The following is a 20,819-nucleotide window of genomic DNA, read 5'->3' as shown; positions in this document are numbered from 1 at the left end:
AAAAAAAAATCTGCAAAAAAATAAAAGGTTTTCGAGATCCTTCCCCGCAAAGTACAATTTTTTTTTATATTTTTACAAAAAAAATTGAAAAAATCGGTAATGATTGTTCGTTATCTTTGAATCTACAGGGCCTAGCAAAAAGTGTATGCACAGTTTATAGAAAATTTTATTACCTTTTAAAAGCTTCAAACCGTTTTGGAATTGCTTAATTCGTTCTTGAGATATATATGATAAAGTGGACCCAATTTTTTTTTTTTTGCAAAAACGGTAAATTGCAAATATCTCAAAAACGGTACCATAGAATTAAAAATAACCTTGATTTTCGGAATCAGGGGGTGATTTTACATACGAATTTCATAACGGCGTCTCTGGTAAATTTTGGCCGTCGACCAGTGTTATTAGACAGTCTGGTTTCTCATATAGTTTTTTTGAATAGCAGAATCTTGTCAATTCAATGCCTAGTGGAAATTCGGCATTAGTATTACCTGTGGCCTCGGTGGTATGCTCGAATACTGGTCCATAGACTAAAATATTTACAAAATAAGTAGCTAATTCCTTGTTTTAGTAGGAAATTTTGAGATAAATACATATTTACCGAACGACGTCCAGGTGATGGTGGATATGAAGTGCCCGTAGCATCATGACCAGGCTAGTAATTAGAAGAGAAAAAAGAAGACACAAGAAATATTGAAGTTTTCTGGTAATCGGAATTTTTGCACAAATATTGTGAGCACAGCATCACACTAAGGCTGGTATTGACACTTGCAAAGCGAATAAATTTGGCAAAGCGAATAAACTTGGCGAATACACCTAAAAATTAACTTGAACAAGCTTGTACAAGCGCTCCTTCGCTTCGTAAAATTTATTCACCTCGCAAGTGGCAATTCTGGAGCTGCCTAACTTGGCACACATAAAAGAGAACTCGGTGTTGACCCTAAACGCGAAAGAAGTGAAACTTCTTGGACCAAAGAAAAAGGCTGCGGCCGACACCAAGGTGAACACTGTCCTAAATGATAACGCATATTCGCTCGTTTTCTATATACATACATATGTATGTATGTATGTCCCCACTCACTCTCCCACAATAATGCTAGCGGAGAGAGTCAGTTCCCCTTCTGCCCACACATTCACCGGATTCCTCTTTAATGCTACCTTTGCCGACTTTAACCCCAACAACAAATAAAACAACACAATCTAAAAATTAAAAGAAATATATTGAAAAAATTAAAAGAAATAAAAAAAAAATAAATAAGTTTCTAAAAATAAAAAAAGGTTTAATTGAAAAAAATTATAAAAAAGAAAAAATTAATTTGGATAAAAAGGATTCTTATTAAAACGATTTGTTGTTAAAAAAACATATTAAATTATTAAAAGAAAATTAAACAAAAAAACTAAAAAGTATTTTTATTTTTGAAACAGTATAATCTAAAAATTAAAAGCAAATTAAATTAAAAAAAAAAATATTTAAGAAAAAAGAAAACAAATACACAGAATAAGTATCTAAAATTTAAATTAAATAAAAAATTAAAACTAGTACGTTAAAAAAAAACTTGCTTAAAAAATATTAAAAGGGCAAAAAAATTTAAAAAGTTTCTAAAAATTAAACGAAATTACACAAATTAATTAAATAAAATTAAATTAAAAAGAGAAAAATTAAGTTTCTAAAAATTAAATAGGATAGAACAGTTCTTATTAAAACAATAAACTCTAAAAATGAAAAGAAAATTAAATTAAGAGCGGAAAAAATAAACGAAATGATTTTTTTTTTATTTTTAATGCAAAAAAATTTAGAAAATAAATGAGTACTCGATTGAAAAAGAAAAAAAAAACTTAAGTAAAAGAAGAAAACAAACACACAAAATAAGTATCTAAAAATTAAATGAAATTAAAGAATATTATTTTTCTGTCTAAAATAATACAATCTAAAAAAATAAAAAATTTCGCTGCCCTAAGATACGAACGTCGTATCTCTCGCATGGTGCACCAGTGTTTTCCTCGCTCGTCCATTGCGACTGTTGGAGCAGCGTGACCAAACATTTGGAACATGCCCTAGTGCGTTCTGCCAAAAAAAGCTTTCCATCATTAAAGTTGGCAAGGGGGCTTTTTTTTGTAACACCTTCGGCACGGAATAATCATAATCTTTCATACTATCTTGTTTTACAAAGTACTTGCAACTATCACGAAGCTATAAGCGAGTTCGCTTAAAAATATCTTTTAACTGATGTTACACCATCTGTGTAGTTCAGGCCTACATACACTTAGCATACAATAAACTCGCTTACCCCACTCATTGCACCGGGTGGATAGAATGAGGAAACATTTTGCAAACGCGAGCTTTGATCTGGTGACCTGCTGTTGTAATTATTCGGTGAAACATTTGAACTGGGAGGTGGACCCGAGCTATTGTGTGGTGCGCCAGCGCGTAGGCGAGCTGTTTGTCGACTAGTCGGACGCGGTGGTTCTAGCTCAAGTTCGTCAAATGCAATGCTCGGATCAATGGATCGATAAAACTGCTTGACTTCCTCCTCTTCAGCGCTAAAGTGATCGTAACCGGGACATAGCTGAAAATGTCGAGTTAATCAGTTGTCACCAACTTTGTGGACAACTGAAAACAAAAACTTTCAGGTCACAATGTACTAAGTACATACCCTCAATGGATTGGCACGCGGCGATGGCAAGTCGATCATAGTCTGGCTGCGACTAAGGCCTTTGTTAATGCTTTGCTCGGAGCTCTGTGAGATATATAGCATATGTATGTGTATAATTCTACATAAACAATAAAAAAAAAAAAGTAAAAATTTTACCCACCGAATTTCCTTTCTCAAGTCTTGCTTCTGCTCTCGGCTGCTGCAATTGTTGCTTCGGAGTTGTAGGTCGCGGCCGCGGCGTTGCTGACAAGCGCGCATCTTTAACTGAATACTGTTTCAAATATTTGATTAAAAATACACGAGCATATCTCGTTTTACGTCCTACCTGCGCGTGTGGCAGCTGCCGTTCTGCTCCGATATCGTAGGTGCGTAGATCTAAGGCCTGTAAGTCGCGTTGGCGCGGTGAACGTCGCATTGAAGCCATCAATCTTGACAAGACACACCAAACACAACCCAATTTATCGCAATTTGTTTTTCAAGTTTATTAAAGGAAAGCTGTGCATAGGAAAAAATTCCCTTTCGATATTGTTTCGTTGTAGTATCCAAACTTACTCTTTTGTCGGGGGTTTACAGCTGCAGATGCCGATAAGTGCTTCGGGTAGTTCCAAATTATTAAAAATCTGTAAACTTTTTTGTTCCTGGTTTGATATTTTGTGGAAATGAAGATTTTTTTTAATTTTGACACTTGTCAGTCGATGTAATTTCCTCAGTTAACAATGTCCAGATTTTATTTTGGTACTGTAGCCTTTGGCAGTTTTTTAGACGAATCGGTTTAAAATTTTCATGCTCCCGTATTGATTTAAAACTAAAAGCATATTTTATATTAAATTTTACGTGACCACTTATTACACTGTGAGATAAATGGTAGGGGTCAGTGATCGGGAAGGGTTCAAACTACCGGGGAAAGTTATATCGGTAAAAAAGAAGTTATACGTGTCCCGGCGTTCCGCGAAACGCCGGGCCACGTATAACTTGTATTGAACCGTTATAACATTTCCCGGTGGTTTCATCCCATCCCGATTTTGACTGTCGCATAGTGTTATAAGTTAAACTATGCAACGCAAAATTATCCATCTGTACATAAACAGTATGCAAAATAATGGTACGATAAATAAAAATTTAGCACAAAACAGTTAACCGACAAGGTTTCAATAATGGTTTTAGATTTTTCAAACTATACTGAGCTCGACAGGTGGTTTATCTAACGCTGGAGCGCCCATCGCAGGAGGAGACCGCCTTGCAGTAGAACTGGGAACGCCTTCAAGTCTGCTTTGATTTCTTTTTCACAGTATAAGAACCGGGTCTGGACGGCATTTCTCCTGCGATGTTGCAGAAGGAAGACCAGGGGCTGGCTGCGCAACATATTTGAAGACTGATCTGCATTCCAACGCCATGGAGGACTCTAAGGCTGGTCTCTTTTCCAAAAGTGGATAGAAGTGGCCACACATACACAAAGAACTTTAGACCCTTTAGCGTAGCATAGTTTCTTCAAACGACCCTGGAGAAGTTTATAGACGTATACATGAAATACAACGTTGCGGGGCACATGCTCTAAAAGCGGAACACGCTTACTCGAAGGGAAGACTGGTAGATAACGCCCTACACAATGTTGTTGTGTATTGAGGCGGCTATGGAGAGCAGAGAATTCGATATGAGGGTACTTCTGGACATAGCGGGGATCTACAGAAATGTCTCTAAAAGCTTAAACAGACGGTAGCGTTGATCCGGATTAGCTCGGACTTAATCCGGATCAACTGCAGTTAATTCCTGAGTTGATCCGGATCAACGTTGTGCTTTAAGCAAGCTATTTCATACAGAATGACGACGATAGTGATTTCGAACTAGATAATCCCTATGCAGAGCTGCGCAGAATTGTTGCGGCGCAATGTGGTAGGCAAGATACTAACAAACCGGTTAACAGGGGTAGTCCGCAAAGGAGCGAATTATCGCTACTGCTATTGTCACTGGTAATCAATAGGATACTAAGCAAATGGAATGTGGACCTGCCATATTTATTGAAATTGTAGACGACATTTCTTCTGAAAGTATCTGTCCACACTCATTTCACTTCTGAGCCAAGCACTACGAAAGATACATCTTTGGGCAACTGAAGTGGGGCTTAGTATCAACGCAGTATAATAGATCTGGTACTCTTCACCAGGAAAAACAAGGTTCCGAAGATTAAGCTGACCTAGAGGGTCAGGTGAAGCAAAGCGCCAAATACGTTGGAATACTACTTGCTAGTAAGCTGTCATGGCGCCTCAATGTGGAGAAGAGAGCGAAGCAGGTCACCGTGGTATTTTATGCATGCAAAAGATTCGCTTGGATGTACCTGGGTTGTATCGCTTTCTCTTACTCATGGGTTAAAGTTCTACGTCCTATTGATTTGCTGGAAAGCAATGGAGAAGAAAACAATTCTTAAAAGAAAAGAAAGTGTATTCAGGCGATCAATGATCGGCATGACAGGGGCGCTTTGAACTACACCAGCGGCAGCACTTTTCATTTTCTTGCTTTATGTTACGGTGTTGTTTGTGGGCAGGTCCTCAAAAACAGTATTATAGCATCCACTTTACTTGGACGCATTATCTCGGATCTGCATTTTAAGATGAACTTCGAAGACCCTATAGAATAGTGTTCGCTCGGCTGCATACATATGTGGATCGAAGATGGAGAAAGGCGTAGGGGCGTCAGTCGTCTGCACGGAGGTCGAGCTCAACAAATCGGTAACAATCTAGTAAATAAATAAGTGAATCGTTACACTGACAGTCAGGCTGTGATAAAGGCGCATATACCACACAGGCCTTCCTCAAGAAAGGTTGCGGAGTGCAGGAGAGCTCGGGAATTGCTACATACTTGTACTGACGTGCACTCTTACTGGGTTAGTTCTAATAAAGAAGGTGTTAAATTCTTTTTCCCCTTTTTGAACTGAAACCAGTATGCAATGCCCTTTCTTAAAAGTTTTAAACATAAATTTTCTCTTTTCATGAGGCAAGGAATCAGTTGTTATGCCAATAGAGAAGTGCCAATTTCCCTCTAAGTGATTAGACGGGAGCTGGACCGGTCCATGATCCTGAAGGCGTGGCAGGTGTTGGCCAAAAAGTAAGGCTGCAAGGCTTCCAAGATTATGTGCAGAGTCTATGACATAAAGCTAACGAAGTTTCTCCCATCCCTCAAGAGAGAGGACGCTAGACTACTGTTTTGTGTTCTAACAGGTCATTTGTCTGCTGACATCGCACGCTTTTAAACTGGCTATGACCAGTGATAGGGCATGTAGGAGATGTAGAATGAAAGAGGAGATAGTGGAGCATATTCTGTGCAAGTGTCTTGCCCTTAGCAGACTGATGATTAGGACCAGGCTTTCTGCCTAATCTTGCATCCGCTGCTAAGATGGGGTACAATAAGGTCTTACAGTTTGCCAAAAGGGCCTGTTACAAAATGGTGGTTTGTTAAAATAGATTGCCCTTTGTCGCGGTATTAGGTGACTTGATGCCTTGCCTAAATTTACAAATTTTGCTGTTTGTTGCTTCATTAGATTTGGAAGGCCTAATTTTGATACCAGCGACTTTTTTTATAGACACCAGGTTTGAACTCTTACAAAGTGGACAAAGTTATTCAACATTATAATAAGGAAAAAAATAATTTTATTCATCTAACCGTAGGTTTTTCTTTAATAAAAGAATTTTTTGGCGAGCGGTAATTTTGTGAAATTTGTTTGAATAAGCGAGTTCAAATAAACTATGAGCTGGGCATCGGTGATTAAGAGAAAATATGTATCGACTTTAAAGTATTTTTGTCGACATCATCTGCGCAAAATGTCAGTTTATTCAATATTATTTTATTTTCCAAAGGTAGAATATAATTTAAAAAAATGCAAGTAAAAGCAAAGAGCCAAATACAACCTTTGTAATACGGAAAAATTACAGTTAACGTAATAAATGTTGCAAAATGTTGGTTGCAAATCACACCACAGCATCCCATTTACACGCGAGAAAATTGTAAATCTAGCATAGCTAGCGCCTACGCGGCGCATTTGGCTGTATTCGAAAATGCTCAAATGGTCAAATTTAACTTAATATAATATCTTATTTTCTGGCCAATTTTCTTCGTAAATTTTATTAATTATGATGAGCTTCTTTGGCCTAGTTGGTGATTAGTGCAAGTAAAAACAACGTTTTTTCTTCACTGCTTTGCCCTACGTTTTGCTAAACTCCTTAGCATCCTCAGGGGCCAATCTTTATTTTAAATTAACAAACAAAAGAAGATACAAACAAAAACAATTAGGAACAAAAGTTACATTGAACATGTAGTTAATAAAGTCTCAATATTTGAATTTATCACGCAGCAAATATATACACTTACTTTCATATACGTATATTTGTTAACATATAAACACATAAACATATAAACACTAAAACATAAACACTTAAAAGCTAGAGCATTGTACCATTATCGTTTGGTACACTTGTCATACTGATTTTCTTGTCACAAACATAATAGCCCGAACACAATGAAAACGACGAGCTACGGACCACAGCTGTCAAATTATTTTAACACGTACTCTTATGTAGATAATTATTTTGGCGACGACCGGGCTACGCGACGGTTGTGGTTGTGGCCAGATTAGATCTATTTCTATTTTAATGGCGACAGATAAGGTTCTTCCTCTTCTTTTATGTCAGACTCATACAAATTCATGATGTCGCTGCCACGTTCAAAGAAATCATGTCGCCATCGACAAAGCGCGTAGATAATAAAGATGACAAATTGGAAGCTGTGGTCGGTAGCTCGTCGTTTTCAATGTGTTCAGAACTTAATAAATAAGTAGCCGCAATATCATCTGTGTTTTCTTTTGTATTCATCGTTCTTTTTCTATTCTCTAATATGCGAAGGCTCTCTAGTGTGTATCTTGTCCTCTCTCTCTTTTCTACATCTATTATTCTGGCGTTTGCAAGATCAGCTGTGTGACTGTTTTCTAACATATGTTGTGCGAGTGCTGTGTTTTTCTTTTCTTCTGAAATACTGACCATAAGCCACAAACAATTTTTAGATCAAAATACAAAGAAAATCTACAAAATCCTCACAAACAACAATTACCCCAGTCACCTTATAAAAACTCTAATAGAACAAAAATTAACAGAAGTAAACAACAAAGAAAATAAAATAACACCCACCGCAACAACAACTGAAACAAAACAATACTTTAGCGTTACATACATACCTAAGTTGACGGATAAATTCAACCACAACATAAACGAACATAAGAAAAACATAACTCTGGCGTACAAGTCAAATTGCACACTGTCCACAATCTTCACAAAAACTAAAAGTCCGATCGAAACCTACCAACAAAGCAACGTGGTGTACGAAGTGAAATGCATGGAAGGAGAAACTGTAGACTGCAACAAAATATATATAGGTACAACGAAAAGAACACTGGGAATCCGTTTAGCAGAACACAAAGCGGACATAAGAAAGGAAAAGAAAAACACAGCACTCGCACAACATATGTTAGAAAACAGTCACACAGCTGATCTTGCAAACGCCAGAATAATAGATGTAGAAAAGAGAGAGTGGACAAGATACACACTAGAGAGCCTTCGCATATTAGAGAATAGAAAAAGAACGATGAATACAAAAGAAGACACAGATGATATTGCGGCTACTTATTTATTATGTTTGTGACAAGAAAATCAGTATGACAAGTGTACCAAACGATAATGGTACAGAGCATTGTGTGCTTTTAAGTGTTTATGTTTTAGTGTTTATATGTTTATGTGTTTATATGTTAACAAATATACGTATATGAAAGTAAGTGTATATACATATTTGCTGCGTGATAAATTCAAATATTGAGACTTTATTAACTACATGTTCAATGTAACTTTTGTTCCTAATTGTTTTTGTTTGTATCTTCTTTTGTTTGTTGATTTAAAATAAAGATTGGCCCCTGAGGATGCTAAGGAGTTTAGCGAAACGTAGGGCAAAGCAGTGAAGAAAAAACGTTGTTTTTACTTGCACTAATCACCAACTAGGCCAAAGAAGCTCATCAAAATTAATAAAATTTAGTCAAATTTAACGTCTACTCAATAAGCATTCATTGCTGCTGATAGTGAGCTGCGCAACAATAACCTCAGCTTATCTGCCGCCATTCAATTAGTTTGCGCTCGCCGCTTGACCTGCTAGCGACGATGGCTAATCTGCTTTCGATGCGTAATTTAGCGATATTTTGTATTTTGGCCAATGGCTTGGTTTTCGTTCTACTTTCGGAGTTGCCCACGTTACGTAGCTTCACGCCGCTTGCGGAACGCGTGCGTGCCTACGAAACTGTGCGCGCCAACATATTGAAGAAGGAGATAAGCGCACAACTCGGCGGCGGCGTGCTGCTCAATGCCAAAGAAATGGCGCTCAATGAACTGATCATGCTGGAGAAGAGACGCGAACTGGAGCTGAGCTTGACAAATTTGAGCCACTTTCAAGCGGCACAACACTTTTTTCGCTCAAATGAGAAAATCAACAAAACACCACTCTTTCAGCTGTTGCGCGGTATGCCGAAAGGCGGCGTTTTGCATGCGCATGATATGGCGCTGTGTAGCAGTGAATACCTGTTGCGGCTGACATATCGAGAGCATTTGTGGGTTTGTGTTTCACGCAGTGAGACAAAAGAGTACGAGCGGCTGCGTTTCTCTTTGTTGCGGCCGCAGAGCGAGCAACCGTGCGAATGGTTGCTTTTGAGCGACTTACGTGGGAATGAGCGTGGCGATGTTGTTGATAAGAAATTATTAGCGCAATTGACTATGTATCCGCAAGTGCAGTTCGACAATGAGGATGTGGTGTGGAAGCGTTTTCGTAGCATATTTCGACTTGTTTTTGGGCTGTTGACCTATGCCCCCGTATGGGAGGAGTACATCTACAGGGCGCTGGAGGAATTTCACGCAGATGGCGTGCAATATTTGGAAATACGTTCCTTATTACCGATAGTAAGTGCGCTCAAGTTAAACTGTGCGTTTGTGCCAATTGTAATATACACTTTTTCGGCAGTTTTACGACCTAGTTGGTGGCAACTATACCATACTGAATACGACGCGAGCAATGCGCAATGCGGAATTACGTTTCCGCGCAACGCATTCGGACTGGATTGGTTCGCGGCTGATCTATGCGCCCACGCGAAAAGTTAGCGACGCTCGTTTCGTCGAGTATCTCGGCAATGCGCTGTTGTTGAAGGTTAGTAAATTGTGTGATTTTAATCGAACACCGTCACGCTCTCTTACCCCCACTTGCAGTCCCAATTCCCCGACTACCTTGCCGGCTTCGACTTGGTTGGCTATGAGGCCGAGGGTCGCCCATTGCGTGATTATGCTCGCGAGCTTCTCGCTGTACAAGATGAAATCAACTTCTATTTTCATGCTGGCGAAACCAATTGGTATGGCTCAAGCATCGATGAAAATCTGCTCGACGCTGTGCTTCTCGGCACTAAGCGCATTGGTCATGGCCTGGCGCTGCTTAAGCATCCTGAGGTGTTGCGTTTGGCGCGTTTGCGAAATATTGCCATCGAAGTGAGTCCGATATCAAATCAAGTGTTGCAATATATTGGCGATTTGCGTACTCATCCCGCTGCGGTGTTGTTTGCGCAAAATTATCCGGTTGTGATCGCTTCGGATGATCCATCATTTTGGAAGGCTACGCCGCTAACACATGACTTCTATGTGGCATTTATGGTGATTGGCTCGCAGAAGGCAGATCTTGGCATGCTAAAGCAGTTGGCTTGGAACTCGATTGCTTATGGAGCATTTGAACAGACTCAGCGGGAGGAAGCCTTTGAGAAATGGAGTAAAAGATGGGAGGAATGGATTGACAATGTCCTGAGGTAGACGACAGGATGCGAATAAAAATGTTTGTGCATTTTTCTACTTTGAAAATTTAAAATTTTTTCTGATGATTAAGAATAAAATTGTAGGGTGTTGTTTTGGTAAAACACTACATTCTTTATTTGGTAGGGATGATAGAGATATTGAGGTGGAAGTTAAATTTTTTGCAACTTAAAAAGTCGAGAGTCTAGTCAACACAATGGAAACTGGCGAAAATTGCCCAAAGTGCTGAAAATAGTTATGTAAGTAGTCGCTAAAGCATTCTCCGTCGCGTGAAAATGTTCTTTTACTTACTTACAATACCATGAATTTTACTATTTTTGAGTCTGATAGTTGTTATCATTCTCAAAATAAGTGTACTCATGGTAACCAATCATATTCTAGAAGACTGCACAATGAAATCAATATGAACGATATATAGCTATCCTCTGACAAGCCCTACAAGGTCAGGGTTCCTAAAAGGGACTGCTATGAAGAGATAATATCTCCAATATACCAGTGGAAGAGGTGAGTACTGAGTTAGGCGTAATTGGACCAAGATTCTAGAAAAGTCTGCCAATCAAATGGGCTCACACTAAACCATGTTCCAAGCCGAAAAAAATTATAACTAACTCCAGGAGGAACTATGAAAGCCGCCTTGAACTTAGCCGGGATGGTTTTGGAGCAGACTGCCTAAGAGGACACTGCATGTTATGGTATCATTGTAATAAAATGGGATTTTCTGTAGAGACGGACTGCATATTTTGTGGGCTGCTGGAGGAAACTCCAGAACATATTCTATGTGACTTCCCACGTATAATGAATCGCATATTGACAAGCCTAATATTTGGAACATGGTATCCTCCAATGTGCTTAATTTCTTAAATATTTAGCCTAAGGTTGGAGTGACTACAGTTAGGGTCTAGCACATTACTTAGATATTTTTGGGGTAGTGCTGGTCTTGAAGAATTTGCTGGTAACGAAAAGACTGCTAATCTCGAAAAATACTGTGTCCAATGGAGCGCGTATAGCCTTCGACCTTTCCTACAAGCGATATACTATAGAGCTTCTAAGAAGTTGTGAGGACTCTCAGGATGCAACCAAGACTGTATCACTCCTTATTGAGGCAGGTTCTGCAATTCACTTCCGAGTGAATTTCAATCCCTGCCAATTTGAATTCGAAGCAAATAACATTGAAATTCACGCGGAAGTGTATTGTAGAATCTGCCTGATTGTGGAGTTTTTGAACAACCGTTTGACCTTAACCTTAAGGCTTTTGGAACTATTACTGGTTACCTAGAAGGGCACAGCAATCTAAGGTAAAATCTTTCTAAAATTGAACTCTGAGGATACAGACTGCAGGTTTTGTGGGCCACCGAAAGAAAGGCCAGAAAGTACATATGATAGAATATTATCCACGTATAAGTAGCTTTGGCCTTTGCGCCTTGTAGCGTGAATATTGTGTTCATCCAGACTCTGGAACTGACACTTCCCAGGGTTCTTTCACCTCTTCATCTGATTAAGGTCATAATCGGCTTTCTGGAGGAACTGGTGAGAGGGGGATACCGGTTAATTAACTATGCGGATGGCGTTTCTTCATTAGTTAGGGGTATATCCAAGGGTTGATCAATGACCAAGTGATCTGCAGATTATGTAAACTCCGTAAACCCTACTCGAGTCTCCTCTCAATTGGGAGAATTTGCCATGCGCTTTCTGATACAATCATATGCTCAAGCTTAATAGCACCTTGTCGCAGAACCCTTACTTCGGGGAAAGAGTGAAGAAGATATGACTGGTTCTTTACCGATGCAAGGTGGAAATTGGTAAGAGATGGTGTTTCCCTTGGAATTGTATTTTCTGTCTCTTTAAAACCATAGTTAAGCTCTTAATGTTCTATGGAGTCCTCGTTTGGTGGGATGTGCTAGAGAAGACTGCACGTTGGAAAGCTCGACCGTTTACAACGGGGCGCCCTTACTGGATTAAATGGGACACTGAGAACACCCACTAAACGCCATGAATAATATCGCGCCTGTCAACATTTTACGATGTTGTTGAAGGTTGCTGTAACAAGGTTTGCGGCGAGACATAAGAGCACTTGTGTGCTAAGTTGGCTTAGGATTTTAGACTCTGGTGTGATTGAAAGCTCCGACTTCGTCACTGATATGACAGATTTCAGCAGGATTAAGCAGACATCTAGTAGTCGTTCCTCGGAAATCACATCTCCCCAAGCGATGGGTAGACGTCATCACAGTGAGCTTTTACACGAATGTGTCAGGGTTTGAAGGAAGGGTCGATGGAAAGGGGCTTTGAAGGGAACTCTTTATCATGCTGAAATCTAAGCTACCAAACTAATATAGCTTTCCTCAGACAGAACCAGCTGCTATTAAAGAATGATTTAAATGGCTGCTCAACTGCGTGAAATCGATAAGAGAGTTAAATACATGTACATTAGGGTGTATCACTCTCTATACAAAAAAAAAAAAATGGTACTGTTTATAGTACTTTAAACTTTCGCCAAAATATTTCGGAAAAATATTCAGCCTTATCATGAGTTTCATTTTCCCCGAACCGTTTCACCTTTCACCTTTGTTTTCCATGGTTTTACTATTCGGGTGAATTTTCTTCAGGCGAAACTCAGGATAAGGCTGATTAAGAACTATGTGAGCTGAACCTAAGCATTTTCAAAACGGACTCCAAATAATGGGATTTTTGGAGGTATTTTCAAATCAGTCCAGCTCACATAAGTCTACATATTTCTTGGACATATTTTGGCAGAAGTCTTATAAAATGAATTTTATAATACCGCTGAGAAAATCGCAACTTTTTTTTTTGTGATGCACCTTAATGTAAATTAGACCAAGTAAAAAAAATCCTGCAATGCGGCCAGAACCTGACTCAAATTTTTTATTTGGCATAGTTATGACCAGGGAACGGATTTTATGGAAATTTCCTTTTTTTCTGCTAAAGAGATAGAGTATATTCGATTAAGAATGTCCACGATTTAGCTTTCCCTGATTCCATATATACACATTTGAAGTTGCCTTTTTTAAGATATTTGCCTTTTTTTGCCTTTTTTAAGATATTTGCCTTTGTTTGCCTTTTCTACCTTTAAAAAAGTGATTATAGCATTTACATTTTTTTTTAAGATTAAAAAATATACACATGCCCATGCGGCTTATGTTGGTGTTGGAAAAATTCAAAGCCGTTTTCTCAGCTAACGTAGGCTTGGAGACAATAAGGGGTGTGGATAAAATTGTAAAGGGCGAGGAAAATGCCCTTATTCCTGATAATATGAACGTTTCAAACGTTCCATATTTAAATTGGGCGCCGCTTGTATCAACTTACGTCGAGCGCACATTTAGTACATTCAAGGCTTTTCTTCGCGAAAATCGAATGAATATGCTGCCAGAAAACTTCAGAATGCATCTTGTGGTTCAATGTTACTACAACTATACAGATTAAAGTTTTATGAGTTAGAAACTCGAAAAGACAAAATAGTCAAAGATTCAAAGTACAAATTTTTCATATAATGAAACTAGTTCATATTTTTTCTCTTTTTACTTGTAATATGAACATTTCTAAAATAAATGTAATTTTTGATTGTTCTTCGAATTTTCTCTCTTTTTAGTGCCTTATTTTGCCTTTTTTTGCAATACCTAGTGCCTTTTCCAGCCTATTTTGTTATTTTATTTTGCCTTTTTTTATAGGTTTTTAGGTCCTAAAAATCCGGTCCCTGGTTATGACTCTCCTTCAATCCCCTTCCTCTACGATAATTATAAGAGCTGCCGCATCACTAAATCACAACTGTCTATGCTTGTATCTGCTTTGAAAAAAAATTGTTCAATTGTAAATAATTGTTTACAAAATTATCGGTTTAATCCTCTCCTTAAGCACATGTATTCCGCTTAGCACATGTTAAAGATTAACAATTTCGAACACTACTTTAACCATAAAAATCGAAACAAATAGAACTAAACTTTATCTTATAGCCTATTGAAATTCTTTGCTTTCCCCCGAATATTTATTATTGGCACTTGAAATCGAATACTTAGAATATGCGCTATCGCCGATTAGCGGTCATAAAAGCAATCTAAACATTACGTAACAATGAAAACACTCACGAACTTCATTCACTTGCAGACTAACAACGCACCCAAACAACAGCAGCGAAACACTGTCCGTTCGTTTTTCTAACACCACGTTCTCAGTTTGCGTTCGATCGGCGTTCCAACTGGACACAGCTCAGTGATAAACGGCTCACTTGTACAACATACTTACGCACCATTATTTCCGATCGACATTAGCTGCCAAAATGTTTAACTTTACGCATTTTGCCTTCGTCGCGTGGTGCGTGCTGAGTGTTGTTTTTGCGCGCACCCATAAACGCAGCCAGTTGGCTGCTTCACATTTGGCCGCCTATTTGCCTGAGAGTAGTTTACGCAGCAGTCGTCCGACACCGGACGCTTACGATGCCGAACGTAGTCTATTCTTTCGCTATGAGGAATCCAAGGGGCTGGGCGCCGAAATTGAGTTGAACGAACAAGAATTGCTTGCCAATAAGATTATTATGGCAGCAAAGACGTACGAGTATGAGGAGGGTCTTGTCACGCCGCACCTCTTCAAGCCGTCAAAACATTTCTTTAGCGTTTTGGAAGACATCACTAAGACGCCGCTATTTGCGTACTTGCATGCAATGCCGAAGGGTGGCGTGTTGCATGCGCACGATACGGCCATGTGTAGCACTGATTTTGTAATACAACTAACTTACCGAGAGAATTTGTGGGCGTGTCAGCGTAGTGGTGCATTGGAAGCGGTCGCTTTGCATTTTGCCAAGCAAAAGCCAACACATGTGGTGGAAGGTGAAAATTGTGCGTGGACACTTTTGGCGGAAATGCGTGATAGGCATGGCGCTGCAGCGGTGGATGAATATTTACGTGAACGCTTTACGTTATATCCGAAAGAGAAATTTCTTGATAACAATGAGGCTTGGGAGGAGTTTATGGACATTTTTAAATTGTTGGATGGTTTGATTACCTATGCACCTGTGTGGGCGGACTACTATTACAATGCGTTGAAGGAGTATCGTGCGGATGGCGTACAGTATTTGGAGTTCCGCAGCACATTGCCAAGGGTAAGTTGAATAAATGATTAGCGATATTGTGGTATATGGATTTTTGTGTGATGTTAGGTTAGGTTAATTAGCTGTTACCATTTGATCACTAGGCACCTGATGTAGATCACACTTTAAGTAGGTTTTTAGTAGACAATATTTAGGATGCCATCGCCTTTAGCTAATGTGGTCCCACTCTTGAGCTGCTATATACCAGTTTGTCGAGTCGATTTTTCTTCTTCTCGTTTGGCTCTACAATCGCTCGTCGGTTTGAGCCCTGTCCAAAAAACTTCGCCAGTTGCCTTTCTACTTTGCGAGGTTGCGCCAATCAAACTGATTAGCCCAAGGTATTTAAGGCGGGTTTGCGTAATATTGCAGCGTTTCCTTGGCTCTTGGCTTCATGTATATTCCGCATTCGTAGCTACCGCCGATTGCTGCCATAAATACGTGTGCCAAATGCATTCATTGCCTTTGTGGACCGGGACCCATTAGATATGCAGCCTTCTATATTGAGTTAGTCTCTCCACAGCTTTATTGATTTTGAGGAAATTTTTGTAATGCTTAAATGTGGGGCCACTTTTTGCCTCATTTAGGCCAAGTTCTAAATCTTCTGTCATCGCAAAAATCCATACCCGAATCCGGCAATAATGGAATTTGAACCATCCTTGCCAATATGAACCGTGCTAAGAGGGAATCTCGTACCTTTTCGCTGCTCTAATTTTTTACTTGTGGTCTAAAATCCTCTCACCTAATTTAAGCATGGAGTCGTTTGTCATACCAGCTGACTTACATCCGAAATTTCTTAGGGTAAATTTACCTATCGCCGCTAATATTACAGCTAACCTTCGCTTTAGTATTCTGGAACTAAGAAAATCAGAAATTGGGCTTGCGCTCAGTACCCCGTTATGCAGCAAGCAATTAGACTCTGAAATTGAAACGGAGACCATTAAACTATGTAACCGGTATACGTAATTACGACTGTGCCAAATTTCAATGCCTGACAGCCCGTTATGGCTAGTCAAGAAGTGCGCGCTGAAATGCTTCGTTCTTAGCCTCGCGAAGGCTGGGCAGTCCATTAGAAAGAGCGCTGAGATGATTTCATCTCATAATCCCCTTGATCGCTGATAAAAAAGAGATCAGTTGAGATTCCCAACCTAACAGCGTGAATTTAATGGCACAATGGCCTTCGGAACTCCCACCATTAGCGAAAACTGATGCTTTGCAAACTTAAATAACTCCTTTGACCGCGCGGTTCACTTCAGAACCAGCCCAGAGCTCGTTGAGCTTTCATGAGGCCCAACTGCCCAAGAGTGAACAGCACAAGGCCGCCATTCAGCTGCTCTACACCTGGTGTAAACGTTTCAGTTGTGATTTTCGTTGCAAAGTCATCAGCCTCGCAGTTGCTCGCAATGTCACTGTGGACCGGCGCCCAAACGAGCCTAATTAGGAAGTACTCCGGCGCACTTGGTATAAACGTCAGACATTTTCTTACCGATTTTGCAGCATACCACCATAGCGTTCAGGGATATATAACCTCCTTTGCTAATTTCGCTAACTGACGTCACGCCTTTTAGCAGTGAGTCTACCACCTTCATGATGGCGGCTCTTTCCGCATGAAGGACACAACAGAAATCTGGAAGCCTGAGGACAGTTTTGTTCGAGAGCTCCCAGCAAAACACATCTCCACCAACCTGCCACTGCGTTCTGATCTGTCCGCGAAGAAGTTCACTGCTACCTTCTTTGAGTAACCCCGTCCCACCAGTCCTCTTTTGAGGGAATGTACACAGATAGAGAGGAGCTCCAGAAACATAGAGTGTCCTGTCTTCGAGTCACTTAACAACCCGGTTTCCTTGAGCTGGAAGTGGGTGTTATTTTGAAATCACAGCTTACAATTTAACCAGAAAAGGGAACAAACCTAGGTATATAAATGCAGTTCCAATGGTTTTCATTATCAGCAGAACAAAAGGCCAACAACTTCTGCAGACACTGCAGTCTTTTAATCTTTGTTTACCCAATGCTAAGCAATCTCATCCTTTATACATCATAAAGAGATACGCAGCCAAGGACCCTTACCGCTGCCTGGCTGTTCGAAAAAATCGACGCTCCCGGGCGATATGTGATCAAGACTAGTTACTTACCGATATTCCAAATAAAAGCCTGGAGAACAATTTCTGAAACTGGAACTCGCATAGTCATTTCTATTTAGACAAGTTCATAAAATCAGAAATTGCGAAGCATTCAGCAAAAATAATCTCTTTCCAATCCTTCTTCCAAAGAAACTTTTTGTCCAAGTCCGATTTTCTTAAAATCAGAAGGACACAGATGTTTTTCTACAAAGTCATTTACGCAGCCTCAAAGCACTGAAAGGAGCAGCCTATTTATGCACAAGGATTGATGACACCGGCAATCTCAATATATGGAATTTTGTTTTACTTTTCTCTTAGTAACCTAAGATACAGAGGTCTGTAATCTCTTTTTGAAGGACATTTATTTTTGAGTAGCGAGAATTGGAATCATGGCAGGTCTGGCGCAAAGGGAGAGCATATGCACTTTGTCTTATAAACTGGCCAACGACCTCCTTTACTGAAATCTTATAGTGGCTTCATATCCAGCAAGGCGTTAGAATATTCTTGTCAATAGCAAACATTCCGAGGTGCCTTAACATTGCGCGTTTTATGTATAGATATTAAAAACTTTCCACTTTTTTCATTACAGCTATACGACTTGGAAGATAACGAGTACACTGAGCTGGACACTGTGCGCATTTATAAGGAAACCTTGGAAAAATTCATGCAAGATTACCCAGACTTCATCGGATCGAAACTGATCTATGCGCCGATACGTAATACAAGCCCAACACAAGTTGAGGAGTATATACGTATCTGCATTGAAATAAAGGTTAGAATTAATATCAATGCAGTTAACATTACTTTTACTACGCAACGAGTTAACCTTTCCATACACTTTCAGGTTAAATACCCCGATTTCATTGCTGGTTTCGACTTGGTTGGCCAGGAAGAGCTTGGACGCCCACTTAAAGATTTCATACCGCAATTATTAAGCATGCCTGCTGATATCGATTTTTACTTTCATGCCGGTGAAACGAATTGGTATGGTTCCGATGTTGATGAAAATCTAATCGATGCAGTGCTGCTCGGTACAAAGCGTATCGGCCATGGCTTCGCGCTCACCAAACATCCGCTCGTATTGCAGGCGTTGAAGGAGCGCAACATACCCGTCGAAATCAATCCCATTTCCAATCAGGTATTACAACTCGTCAGCGATTATCGCAATCATCCCTGTTCACACTTTTTCGCCAACAATTACACAGTTGTGATCTCATCGGATGATCCATCATTTTGGCGTGCCACACCGCTCTCACACGATTTCTATATTGCATTTTTGGGTATCGCTTCGGCGCATGCCGATATGCGTCTGCTAAAAAAGTTGGCGATCAATTCGTTGGTCTACAGCGCATTGAGTGAGGAGCAGAAGAAGGCGGCGCTGCAGAAGTGGCAAGAAAAATGGAATGTGTTCATTGAAAATACAACAAATGGTGGTGAAAATGGTGCTGCCTATCTGCGACTGCAAACGAATCGGATCGCCTGACTAGCACGGGTGGTGGCGGCGTTCATATTGTTGCCTGGTGTATTTATGCGTTTGATGGGTAGGCGGTGAGAGTTGCTATGCAGTGGGGAGTGTAGCAGGAGTAGTAGGTGAAGCGCGTGAGTAGCGGCAGCAATAATAGCGTCAGTCGGGATTGACAATTATAAGGATTTGTTTTCACTATGGAAAATTCTGAGTTATCGCTCTTCAAATAAGAAAGAATGAAATGAGCTAGTTAAAACAAGCCTTAGAGACAGGTTCACAATGTCAGCTTCGAGTTAAGAGTGCTTTTTATTGAATGTTCTTCGGTTTACATATCTGTTTGGAGTGAAGTTCTGGTCATAGTTGGGAATAAGTAAATTGAGTGGTACAAGCTGATATTGTAAACAGAAGAACATTCAGTAAAAATCACTCTTAACTTCAAGCTTACATTGGAAGCTCTACATAAGGCTTTTATATTCACAAGGGAAGAGTGTTTGGACACAAACATATCATGACAAATCTGAATTGAAGCGGAAGAATTCAATTGAATTTGCTTATTTATTTGAGGGCTTTTAAATCCCTTTTAGGCTTTAACAATAGGTATTAAGCTGACATTCCTATTTAACCCATTCACTACCATGGAAATAATGGTACATTTAAATAATTTTCAGACATTGACAAGACACCGGCACACACAAAGAAATCCCAAGTACAGCAAACCAGAATATTGATTTCAAAATGCGTAAGAAATTATTATTCTGGTCAGCATCCCTTTATATATTTTTTATGTGCCGGTGCAAACCTTGGTATTTCTGACACCAAGGTTTTTTCAAGGTCTTTAAAAATTAATAAATATAATTATTAAGAATTATTATAAAAAAAAATTCAGTGAAATGTAGAAATACAGTGTGACTATCAAATTAAAGGGAAAAGTCTGTAGAAAATGTCCTTTTCACATTTTATCATTGAAAATCCTTGAAATGTTACAATAATTATTTTCGAAAAAAATTATTTGTTAGGGACTAGTATGCACTCGACCACATCCTCAAATTTCGTACTTCTAACCTTATTCGCCCACTATGTAAATACATAAACAATATCGGTGGGCTATTTGAACCATACATTATGCGAAACTTTTTACCGAAGGGAAGGTAGTGAAAGGGTTAACTCAAAACATTAAAACACCAGGTATTGAAGATTTTAAATAAATAGACACCGAATTCACATAGGCATAAGAAGCAATATTCGTATTTTTTATATTTATAAATCGAACATAATTTCGCGTTGTTATAGTTGTTTCATAAATAAAGAACATTTTAAGTTAGAAATCACATGCAGAAAATAATGTACAATTATAGGCTCACTAAAACCAATTTTAAGTAATAAATTGAAAAATTCAGATATATGGTGAATTAAAATATTTTTAGTTCATTTTGCATTTTTGCAATTTTAGTTCGCAAGAAAAAAAGAAAACAACTTTGAAGTTAAAAAGTGAATTTTATAAAAAATTTTGTCAATCTTTGAAGCGAATTTTGGGAAAACTAATGCAGCTAGAAGACTGCTGGGTCAAGCACTAAAAAGAGGATAACATCGATAGGAAAGTAAAAATCGATTTTTTTTGGACCATAT

At 39.2% G+C, this 20,819-nt stretch overlaps 2 protein-coding genes across 2 annotated transcripts in view; both read left to right on the top strand.

Annotated features, from left to right (window-relative positions):
* Positions 1 to 20,376, top strand: part of LOC118746790 (adenosine deaminase 2-like) — a 45,566-nt gene extending 25,190 nt beyond the window's left edge. The window contains exons 2-4 of the mRNA XM_036480700.1: positions 14,633 to 15,623; positions 18,318 to 18,500; positions 18,573 to 20,376. Of these exons, the coding sequence (XP_036336593.1) occupies positions 14,805 to 15,623; positions 18,318 to 18,500; positions 18,573 to 19,211 (1,641 nt within the window). The 5' untranslated portion in view covers positions 14,633 to 14,804 and the 3' untranslated portion in view covers positions 19,212 to 20,376. The remainder of the gene's footprint in view (positions 1 to 14,632; positions 15,624 to 18,317; positions 18,501 to 18,572) is intronic.
* Positions 8,213 to 10,590, top strand: LOC118746792 (adenosine deaminase 2-like). Its single transcript, XM_036480701.1, has 4 exons — positions 8,213 to 8,456; positions 8,588 to 9,625; positions 9,687 to 9,869; positions 9,929 to 10,590. Exons 2-4 carry the CDS (start codon positions 8,837 to 8,839, stop codon positions 10,514 to 10,516), a joined length of 1,560 nt encoding a protein of 519 aa, XP_036336594.1. The 5' UTR covers positions 8,213 to 8,456; positions 8,588 to 8,836; the 3' UTR covers positions 10,517 to 10,590.
* Positions 20,377 to 20,819: the final 443 nt, after the last annotated feature.

This window comes from Rhagoletis pomonella, unplaced genomic scaffold (assembly GCF_013731165.1).
Source record: "Rhagoletis pomonella isolate Grant_MI unplaced genomic scaffold, Rhpom_1.0 Rhpom_scaffold_00011, whole genome shotgun sequence".
Lineage (NCBI taxonomy): Eukaryota > Metazoa > Arthropoda > Insecta > Diptera > Tephritidae > Rhagoletis > Rhagoletis pomonella.
The sequence above is the reverse complement of the archived record's forward strand: the minus strand, read 5'-3'. Positions and strand labels throughout refer to the sequence as shown.

Bases quoted from the DNA above. Each gene is read 5' to 3' on its own strand.
- LOC118746792 (XM_036480701.1), top strand. From the start codon at position 8,837: ATGGCTAATCTGCTTTCGATGCGTAATTTAGCGATATTTTGTATTTTG. The intron at 9,626-9,686 runs GTAAGTGCGCTC...CTTTTTCGGCAG, and splicing joins TACGTTCCTTATTACCGATA to TTTTACGACCTAGTTGGTGG. The intron at 9,870-9,928 runs GTTAGTAAATTG...CCCCACTTGCAG, and splicing joins GCAATGCGCTGTTGTTGAAG to TCCCAATTCCCCGACTACCT.